At 49.1% G+C, this 11557-nt stretch overlaps 1 protein-coding gene across 1 annotated transcript; it reads left to right on the forward strand.

Annotated features, from left to right (window-relative positions):
• Positions 1–539: 539 nt before the first annotated feature.
• COL26b_013985 (uncharacterized protein) lies at positions 540–1779 on the forward strand (the record flags this gene model as incomplete). The annotated part of the gene is made up of 4 exons (XM_053186568.1): positions 540–778; positions 844–950; positions 1012–1326; positions 1553–1779. The coding sequence occupies 4 exons, from the start codon at positions 540–542 to the stop codon at positions 1777–1779; spliced, it is 888 nt and encodes a 295-aa protein (XP_053029495.1).
• Between the last annotated feature and the right edge of the window lie 9778 nt (positions 1780–11557).

An 11557-nucleotide genomic window follows, 5' to 3' on the forward strand; every position in this document is an offset into this window, starting at 1 on the left:
GCATGAGATCACTGCCTGCGCTCGGTATGCGATTCGGCGACTTCTCGTTACAGTGGAGGACGCATTAGAGGCCGCGGAGCAACGAGTCTTGCTGTTAAATCGCCGGCTAAATTTTTTTTTGTGTTGAATTCCGGTTAAACCTGCTAAACCTGCTAAACTCGACCCACCCTTTCCAAGCCGGTAGTCACCACGCCACCAATGGAACACTAAACGAGAGAACGGGTGTCCTAGCATGAATGCATGTGTACCAAATCGCTAACTGATTGATCAAGGTCTCTCCATCATTTTAAAATGTGAAAATGCAGCACGAGTGTATTTTGGATTAAGAGACATTGCCGTTCCGCAGCTCATAGATTGCTGAATCTTGTGCATCAAGCCCGTTCCCATTGTCTCCACTAGACCTAACACCATGTCTTCTACCGAAGTCCTCGTTTCTACCGCGACATTGTCGTTGACTGCCTGTCTTGACAATAGCCCGAATTCTCTGGTATGCGAGCATTCCACGTCCTCGGTCGAAAATACCCGCACATAAGCAAGCTATGTCCACTTTGAAGACGGCCATTCTAAGCATTGTACAGGACCTGGAATGGCTCGAGACACTCCAGACGAAGGGCTGGACCATTGTCCCAGAGACCATCCCTAAGAACAAGGCCTTGAAATACGCTGATAAGGCCTACTCCTGGCTGGAGGACTGGGGTTACGGATTTAACAGAACGGACCCCGCCACAAGAGGGCCTGCCCACTTGCCCTTCACGCACCGTGCTGGTATCTTCAACCGGTATGTTCGTTTGCTTAGATGTTTAGCCATTCACAATCTCGGTGACAAGTCCATCATGGAATTAGCTTCGGAGTGGCCCATGAGCAGTTTATGTGGGACTTGAAGTCGGAACCGAGCCTCATTGACAAGTTCGCCCGTGTCTGGGGTACGGATGAGTTGCTCGTGTCTTACGGTAAGATAACTATTATGTTCTCTGTTGCTGCATTGCCTGACGTAACGTTTCATGGACTTAGACGGTATCAATCTCTCACTGCCTGTCTCCGAGCGGCCAAAGATCGATCCCATCTTCGCACCATGGTCGCACGTGGACCAGTCTCCTCTACGAACCGGACTACAGTGTGTACAGGGCATTCTGAACCTGCTTCCTAATGGGCCTGATGATGGCGGCCTCATGGTTTTGGAAGGTTCCAGCAAGTACTATGCGGAGCTGTGGAAGCACTTCGATCACAAGAAGGGCGAAAATGGCTGGAATACCTGGGAGCAGCAGTTCCTGGACGAGGAAATGTGCTCCTGGCTCGAATCCAAGGGATGCAAGTGGGTGAAGGTTTGTTGCGAGCCGGGTGACCTTCTCCTCTGGGACTCGGTGAGTTGTTCCTTTGCTCGACATCCCAAAACTTTCATGGGTGGCAGTCACTGACCATGAGTCTGCCACATAGCGAACGGTTCATTATGGCGCTGCTCCGTCTTCAACTAACGACAGATTTGCTGCATGTAAGTTTGAGGCATCATCAGGGGCTCGGTGCCACGATACAATTGCTAACACAATGGTTTTAGACGTTTGCTACAAGCCTACTTCCATGGTCTCCGACGAAGCCAAGGAGAAGCGAAAGGAGGCCTGGAAGAATAAGGACTGCACCGCCCATGATCCTTCCATCGTTCGCCTTACCCCCCGACTTCCCCCGGACACTCACCATAGCTACCAGCAAGCCGTCGAGAGACCTCTTCAGGAGCCCGTTCTCACGCTTCGAGGAAAACAGCTTGCCGGCCTTGCATCATACTAGGCATGATTATGCAGGCTACGAGAATATGACACAATCGCTACAAGATGAGCCGGTGGATTTGGTTGGCACGTAGTAGCTTAGATCGACACCATGTTGTCCTTCCTGTCATTTACAATGGAAAAGATCCCAATCTTCCGTTTCAATGGGATTTCCTTGATGAACTCGCTGATAGTCGCATGAAGATTCCAGTTAATACACTGCTTTCTCTTGAGGTTGTCATGGTTGTCAGACGTCCTAGTTATTGAGCATTGGGTCAAGTCAACGCCCCTCAACTGGCTGGTCGCAGAGGCATACCGCCTAGAAAGCACATCTTCGATCACGCACCGCCGTTTCGGATTCAGCAAAAGTTTCAACCTAGAAATGTTTTGACTGCACCAAAATTACTGCGAACCTTTATGCAGAACTCGGATAAGAACATGAATTGTAGAAGTACGGGCAGTCATCGATGTCAAGCTGTTTCTCTCGGTAAGAAGCCCATTACGTAACCGTCAGTCAGCGGGTCCGTCTCATATTTCCCCAAGAACCCCAGGTTAGGTCCCCGACTTCCCCTCATGTTTCTTTCCCCGGCATCGTCTCCGCTCGACCCCATCTCAAATATCACCACCATTTTATACTTCTTGTGTCATGCCGGCCATGCAGGCACTCGCAGGAGACGTAGAACGAGCCAGGTCCTCTGTCCTCCAGGAGCTCTCGAGTCGACCGAAGCGCAAACGGAATTCTGTCAGTATCCCGGAATACTTCTCGAGGGTTTTGATGATCCTAATCCATCAGTGTAGCGTGCCTGTGATCGATGTCACAAGAATGCTTCGAAGGTATGCTCCCCCTCGAGCAACACAGGGTTTCATCTTGACCTCATCAGTTAGTGTTCTCCAGGAGTAGAAGGCATTACATGCATTCGCTGTACCGAGATCGGTTCCGAATGCACATATACCAGGCCCAAAAAGCGACGCGGTGTAAGCCACCTAGCATTTTAGTACTAGCAGTACATCCTAGCAGTACTGACCTGTCAATATTTAGCCATCATCGAAGAGGTCCAGACCTGCCGATGATGATGCCCAGAGTGCCGAGACTAATCGCTTATCACCGGAAGACGCTCCCGTTGTGCTCACCCCAGAAGATGAAGGCATCGGGAACGAAACGCGGAACCTTACAGACAACGACGGATATTCCTCCCCACAATTTCAAACCACACTCGAGCATGAAGTTATCGAAGGACTCGTAGATGTGTTCTACTACGTTGGCTATCCTCTGTAGGTGCAGCGTCCCGGTCGTGCAAGGTATCTCCTAGGCTAGACGCTCAACTAACCCATTGACGCCAGACGGCCGTATTTTCATTGGCCAACTTTCAGATCCCAGGTGGAGCAAAAGAAGTATCAATCTGAATGGGGTGTGTTCATCGTGACGATGGCAGTCTGCTGCTTTGCAGCTGGGCGGCTGAATGACGGAATTTCAATACCGTCCGGTCTTCTCGATCTGCGCGCTGAAGCTAGCTTGAAGTCCACCGAATGTTACGACGCGGCCATGAAGGTCATACCACAAGATCTCACGGAAGTTGCTGATTGGTACTCGTTGATGAAAGCAAAGTCGCTGTTGGCTTCAGCGTGTCTTCACAATGAACAACTCAAAAAGGCGTTATTTCACGGAGGAGACTATGTCTCTTTGTCGGTGAGCCGCGGTTTCCATGACGAAGCAAATTGGCCAGAGGATCTGAACGAATGTGAGAAGCAAGAGCGAAGGCGTCTGGTAAGCATGATCCCGGAGTACAATCTCCCAATAAGGCCAGAAGTTTTACCACTGACCTGTTCCACCAAGTTCTGGGGTTCTTATCAGCATGACCAACACTTGGCCAAAATGTTTGGCTTCATCTCTAGACACAGAGAAGCCAAAGCGGCTGTACAATACCCCTCCGAGGTATATGATGACACAGATATCACACCGAACGGGATACAACAAAGGCCAGCGGAAGCAACATCGTTTCTCCAGGGCTGGAACTTTTGCACCGATCTTTACCGCATTTTGGAGCAGATTGATGCATGCAGCAGATTAGATAGACAAACCTCTGTGGACAGTCCTGGGGGCAAGGTCACAGCCTTCTTGGCCTGTCGTCAGTCGCCAAAGGTCTTAGCAGCAGACAGTCTCAGGCTTCTAGCTCAACTGTACGAGGGTCTTCCTGATGATCTTAAGCGTATCAAAGCCATTACAGGAGATCCCCAGAAGGATCGACTGGGCTTCATTGGTAAGAATTGTATCTACCACGGCTCTAGGCACTATCTGCCCATCTGCAAATGCTAATACATGGGGAAAACCTCTCGCAGCATCCAACATCTTGCTCACGCTTCAGACGCTGAGGATGGTACTTGTGGGCAGTGAGAAGCCAAGCGTCCACTTGCATTGCGCTATCGCAACCGAGCTCCTCGATGAAATAAGCATGATACCTCTCGCATTCTTTCACGCCCCAAGCACAGTAACCGTAAGTACTTCTCATAGTCGAAAAGGCCAAGGCCTGAAGGGAATCTGACGCCATTCTAGTTACATCATCTGGCACAAGTTGGTCACATGCTCGCCGGTGTGATTCAACAGCCTGTGTCTGCGTGGACCTATTTACACGTCAGGAACATACTTCTCGTCCTGGCGGAATTTCTTGAAAGAGTCGAAACAACTCCATCTTCGTCCCCCGGGCTAGCTGCAAAGCTTCGTGTCCAGATGCGTCGAATCGACAAGTGCATGCAATAACTATCCCAAAGAAACCCTGAAGGAGGCCTCTCTATGATAGGTCGGACGCTTCTCTCTGAGCGCTCCAACATTCTTCAGATGAATCTCTCTGATAACGTGGAGGTAAGTCTAGTGTCGTCTACATCGTGATTGTATCCGTCCACTCCTCAGTCTGTGGATTTGGTTCTGACCGGACACATCACAGTCTCCGTCTTCCAATCTAGACTTACAAGTCACTTCTGGGGCAAGGCCAGAGACACTCTCCCCGGGCCGAGTGGATTTTTCGTTCTTGCAGAATTTACAGAGTCCTTTCAACCAGCAAAGCGAGTCACTGTCTCATTCAATGAGCCAACCGATGGCCGACATGACGGTGGCTCCCTTGACAAATGGATTCGATCTCTTGGCGTCAAGTTTAGCCATGAATCCACAACACGATTTGAACCTTTTGAACACTGCTCAGTACACACTTCCAAACGACTTGTTCAGCAACTGGCCGCTTTATCTTGGGCCAGGCGACATCTGAACCCGCACAAATCTCCCAGTTCGGACTGCTAGACGTACCTCGTTTGGGTTACCTGGGCTAACGGATAATACTGACGGTATGGGTACATTACTTCGGCCAATTTTGAGATCGATAGGAGCATGCAGCAGATTATTTACCGTTCAGACCCCGGTACGAGATGCATCCGGCTTGTAAAAGTACTTTTAGTCAGTAAGGCGCAAGTTCTCGTTCTGTCCAATCCCAAAGTTCATCTGCCAATTCGCTATCTGTAGCAAGTTGGCTTGCTTTACCTCCCACCCCCACAGGCGCATAATACTCCCCCGATACTACTGAGGCTGATACAGAGGCCCATATCTGATTGTGAGCACCCTGCTCAACGGTCGATGCAAAGATCCTCACCACGGGAAGCAAGATGGTTCCGGCAATGCGAAGCAGTAGGGATGAATCGAGCCAGGTGCTTGCCAGGTTGGTGTCCACGTTACCGGATGTAACAGATGAGACCGTGAGCTGAGGATAATGCCGCGCTAAGCTTCGTGCGAAAAGAGCATTTGCTAATTTGCTTTGTCCATAGCGTGTCCAAGTGCTGTATTCAGCGGCCACCGACTTCAATGAGTCAAAATTGATGCCGCCTTCTGGTACCATATTGTGGGCGTGAGAAGAGAGCACAACTACACGCACATCTGCCTCGAACTTCGCCGCTGTCTCCACCAGAAGAGGCAAAAGAAGTTTTGTCAGAAGTGCGTGCCCGACATGGTTTGTGCCGAATTAGATCTCACAGCCTTCTTCTGTGAGGCCAGGAGGAACGGCCATAATGCCGGCATTGAGCATGAGAATATCCAGACGCTTAGCAGTGGATGAGAATGTGTGACTGCTTCCTTGATAGATTTGACGGAGGATAGGTCCAGTTTGAGAAGAATGATCGGCACCGCAGGCACTATGCTACGTATCTCAGTGGCTGCTGCTTGCGCTTTGACGAGGTCGCGGGCTGCCAGCCAGATCTGCGCTGGATCGTGTCGGGCCAAATCAATGATCGATTGCTTTCCAAGGCCGGTATTACCGCCTGTGACGAAGATGGTCTTTCCACATAGGGACGGAATGTCTGCAGCGGGGTTGAAAGTTGGTACCATCGTGGATGAGGTGGGACTGTAATTCTGTCGAGAGAAGAAGCAGCATTCGGAGGGCGCAAACCAACAACTAAATACCGAAATCTTTTCCCAGAGATGAACGACCAGCATTGGCAAAAGAGAGAAGGAGGAAACGATGGTGTAGTGACAAAACAGAAAAAAGATCCAATTTCCCATCCCAATGTCATCGACGATACTCTACAACGGACTTTAGTCTGGCCCTAAGTCCGCCGCCTAGCTCTCAACTGTCTCCGAATATTCGGCCGAAACTCTTCCTTGTCGGTCTCCTTAAGCTATCCGAGACCGAAACCGATAGCAAATTCGAAACTTGTTGTATGATTGAATGCACACAACGGAGGCCGCTAAATCGTTTGCAAAACGACAGGCCTATACCAAGCATGTTCCACTGGACGCCCTCTTTGATTACATTTGCATTACAGAGTACACGTCCGGTAGTACTTACAGTAAGTATAAGTAGATTTATTTAGGCGGAGCATATATTTAGAGGTATTAAGCTTAATAGTAACGCCATCTCTCTTAAAATAAGAACCATGTTCCTAATGCATTGCCACACCGGATGGATAAGCTCCTAGTAGATTCCTAGAACAGCAATTCTCATCAACCAACAGCATGTCATCTGAAAGCTCAAAAGGGGTTCCTAGTAAGGATTATTTAGTAAAGTACCTTGGGCCTAAGTTCAACGTTCCCAGGCCCACAGAGGCCGCATGTCCGCACGTCTGCATGTCCGCATGTCGTCCGCATGTCGTCCGCATCTCCGCATCTCCGCATGTTCACACGTCCGCAGATCAGGATGGCGTCTTCGCACTAACGACATAATCCGTCACTATTAGAAGGTAATCATCCTCAAGTGCGTTTAATCATGATTGCTGCATTCACCAATCCTACTACCCTCAGTAACAAACACACAGAATGAATGTCCCTGGGCTTAAAACCTACCACAAGGTGTCTTACGCAGCCATTTCTCCACGGTTGCCAGAGCTGAGTCAACAAGGAAACACCATACTCATCACAGGTGGAAGCGAAGGCATCGGCTTCGCTATTGGGAAGGCCTTCATTGAAGCGTCTGCCAAGGAACTGATCATTGTGAGTCGTAGTGAGGAGAAAATCAATCACGCGGTGATTCAACTCACAAGACACGCATCAGCGGTGAACCCGGGGTCTCCCACTATGGTCATTGGTCGAATCTGCGATGTGTCAAGCTTGAGTTCAACCGACTCACTGTGGACTGGCCTTCAGAGAGAAGGCAAATATGTGGATGTACTGGTATTAAATGCCGCCGGAGTTGGTGCCATTAAACCGCTCCTCGAGATGGGCAGGGATGGTGTATTAAACGAGTTCAATTTCAACTTCCGCTCACCCTTGGACTTCGCTGAGCGATTCTACAAGCAAAGCATACCTCTCAAGACGAGCAAGCGAAAAGTACGTACTTTCATATATTCTTATATCTTTGACTTTTTTCTTTGTCCGCACTTATCTAGAGATTGTAGACTTACCCGTTGTCTAACTAGGTTCTTGTCGTGCTCTCAACCCTCGCCATCTATTTGTGGAACGCTGTTGCAAGCCGTCCTGCGTACGGACCGTCCAAGAGCGCTGGGACTTTGATTCTTCAACAGTTCGCTCGGGAAATTAAGCCGGATCAAATGCAGATATCCATTGTCCACCCTGGGGCTATCTGGACGGACGGAATGGCCAGATCTGGCGCAAATGCTACTACATACCGTCACGATGATAGTAAGTCTCGATGCGGCCATGAATTCTCTATCTCAGAGTGGTTGACCTATAACTCGCAGTCGATTTGCCTGGACATTTCGTCCTTTGGGCCGCTAGGCGGAATTTCTTCATGGTCGTTTCATTTGGGCAAACTGGCATGTTGACGAGCTCAGAGGTGAAGAATTTAGGAAAGCACTTGAGGATAACCCAAACTTTCTGACAGTCGGAGTTGAGGGGTTTGTCTGAGACGAAGAACCTGCCTGTCGTTTGAGGTTAGGTTCATTATTGTAAATGATTACGATGGGAATTGGGTTATTTACCGCTCAGATTCTGGCACGAAACGTACAAGGCTACAAACTTCCTCTGGTAACAGCCACGAGTCAACCCGCGGGGCGCTGCATCAAAGAAAGCTCAATTATGAACAGTCGCACTCTGCAGGTCTGCTCAGCTGAGATAGAGCAGGACAAATGAACCTTATCCCATCCGGTACAGGGAGGTGTGGGACATGCATTGCAAAGAAGCCGGGGTTTCGTAGCAAGGTAGCTGTCATCTCCTACCAGCCCACAACATAGACTTTCGATCTAGCCGTCTTATGTCTACCAACCGTACCTAGTAGCCGGCCAAGTCTCAACTTTCGAGAACTTGTAGTTGAACCACTCCAATCTGCATCGCGCAGAACATGTCATGATGAACGTACTGCAATGTAGTGTCAGGGTAACCTGAAGCACTTGCAATCCGATTTCTATGTTCTCAAAGACGGATAAGTGTATTTACCGCTGAAAAGTCTTCAAGAAACCGTTTATCTACTTTCTTTCGAGTTAATTATGTCCTATCTGTTATCAAATGAACATTCGGTAATGCCACATTATCTTGGCAGTAATCTAAAGACATTGACCGTCGTTGCTAGTCGATGGGTACGGGCGAATCGGAACGTGTCGTCCCCGTTTTTCTCGGAACCGGTTCTACCAATGTAGCAAGTTTCTACCGAACTCTTATGTCTCCGACGACGATTTAAAGCATTCTCAAATAACTCGCCGGATGACAGAAAGTGTATAAAGCTCAGCTTTAAGACGTCCTGAGTTGATAGATCTGCTCCAGAGCACAAGTCATCGACTCACTCATTAACAATACCTTCTTTGCCCAGCCTTTCACTCCAACACCATCCGCACTCTTTGCCTAAGTTTGAACGCACTCGGTCTTGAACACAATCATTTCTCAACATGCGTGTCGTTGCTCTTGTTGCTGCTGCGCTGGCTTTTGCCATGCCTATTTCTGTCAGTATTTCCCGTCGGCATACACGTCAGCAACGGAGTCTGGATATGGGCAACAAAATCTGACACCAACTAGGCTGGTGTTTGCGCCGCTTTCGGTGTGTGCTCTCAAAACGGAGAAATTCATGACTGCACTTCTGGTAGCTGTGTAGGAAAGGTTGGGACCGAATGCACCGTATCACTCGCGGGTCCTGTTCTCTGCCCTCTCTAGGTCGTTTTCTGGAGGTCTCAGGTAACTACCCAACCTGGCGCCCTCTCGACGCCCACGAGATCCCCGCCCGATCGCAACGCCCGTCAGCTTCAGCAACGGGCGGATGTCTTGGGTTCTCTGGCTGTACCATAGAGGAAACTGACTTAAATTCCAATGCAATCATCGCCTACCTTCTTAATCAAGCCCCGTAAAACATCAAGTGCAGCCAGAACATCCGGTACAACGCTTCACTGACCCTCAACCTCGTCACAACGTGTCGAATGCGAGATCTTCGATTTTTCGTCACATGGTAGTCTTACTTGAAGTCCAAATTTGTGTATGGCCTTTTGAGAGTCTTTGTCCAGTGACTGTACCCTCAAGCGGGTCATTGAACTCGGAAGTCAAATGCCAACGTCAGCTCACTGGAGGTAGCCTAGCAACCACAACGTTCCCTTTCCAACTTACGAGGGAGTCGAACAAAATGAGGCTGCCAATTAAAAGTCATAGTATGCGTCATAAAGCGAGCAGAATGACCTAGACCCGTTCAACGCTATTCACTGGTACCAAGCTTCAGATGGCGTGTCTGGGCACATATTCTCGAATGTCAACTGAGCCTGGTGATCTGACAGAATGTAGCCTGATCTCAACAGACATAGCGAGCGACAGCAAGGCTCGCCGACCGAACATCTTTCTTATTTCCTCTATTATAAAAACAATGAGCGTGCATTCGTCTCAATGACATGGCTTCTCACATTTTCCACATCAGATATACGTCCGGTATCAATCATCGTAGTTCTCAGCTTTGCCCGGCGCTCGTAAACTGGCGTTAAGTCGCAATCGCTGACCTGCCCGGGAAAAGGGATTCGATGTATTATCTGCTTTTCAGACATGCAGCAATAATCGAGTAATTAAACACATCAAGACACATTCCTTGCCATGCTATTGGCGCATTTGGTTGTGGCGTGAAGTCTTCTTCCTTGGCTGCAGAGTCGAAGAGAAAGTGCACGAAAACGAAACCTCATCTTCCAATAAAGTGTCTTGCATGCCCACATTCACAGATGGATATACTGCAACAACGCGCACGTGGTTCGCCGCCTCTGGGAGCCAAGTCTCTACATACATGATCTGCTGCTACATAAGAGCTCTTCCGTTCCAACATGCGTACCCATACAGGGGTCCTATCTATCCTCTCAATCCCCGACAATGAGAGGCCTTTTCTTCCCTCGCCTAAATTTTATAGAGGCAAATACATGCGACTGTTCACCACACCCACGCGATGCATCACAGACAGATTGAGATGTTTTCCGACCTCGGTGAGGCTATGCCGCAGGTCTCAAACATACCCGGCTATAACGTCCCGCCCATATGGTTCCAATGGGAACAGGCATATTTTGGCCAGCTTTCTGCCGTCATGCATGATCCAACGGAGCCCGCAAAACTTGTCAGGAATGGGTGCGATCTTTTCAACGGGAACATTAATTGCAAGGAGGCTTGCGACAACGTTACTCTCATGTTTGAAAAACCCGAGACCCTATGGAATTGTGTGACACTAGCGACATTGTCGATTTTAACACGGTTTGACCACGACGACAACGGACCGGACAGTATCAACGGGACACAGGTGGCAGATGCGAATAAGACCCTCCACTTCGGCGATCTCAACAAGTTCGACTACCCTTTCAGGCATTACCGCGGTTGTGCTTTCGAATCATGCTCCACTTTTGGTGGGTGTCCGTTGCAAATCGCTGAGTTCATGGCCATTCCGATCAATACTACCAGAATCGGGAACCTATCAGATATCATGAACGGAAACTACTGCGCCTCTGCTCATGCAGGGATTGACTTCGACATTGCTGGGCCCGGTGTAAGCTTCTCAGCCCATAATTTAGCCACGAATCCTGACCTCATGTAAACTACTAGGTCGTAATTGCGTATTTCTTTCAGTTTGGTCTGGCATTCTTCTTTGCTCTTTCCTTCACCCTAACCACCGACTGGATGGAGTTCGGAATGCCAAACCTTCTTATCGAGACCGGTTATGCGAGAGCGGTTTTGTCTTCCATCGCTGACCTACAAGAGACCCAAGCCGCGTTTCTTATTACAGTCGCTAGTGCAAAGGGTTGGTAGGAGCAATGTTGCAACTCGTACTTCCTTTCTCAAATGAGAATCCTCAGATGAGGAAGGAAGGTTTCTTGTTCATCTCAGCTGCATCTACATGTCCTTTTATCTTCGACCCTGATGTCCTATCCCT

This window comes from Colletotrichum chrysophilum, assembly GCF_026319265.1.
Source record: "Colletotrichum chrysophilum strain AFK26 chromosome Unknown scaffold_276, whole genome shotgun sequence".
Taxonomy (NCBI): Eukaryota; Fungi; Ascomycota; class Sordariomycetes; order Glomerellales; family Glomerellaceae; genus Colletotrichum; species Colletotrichum chrysophilum.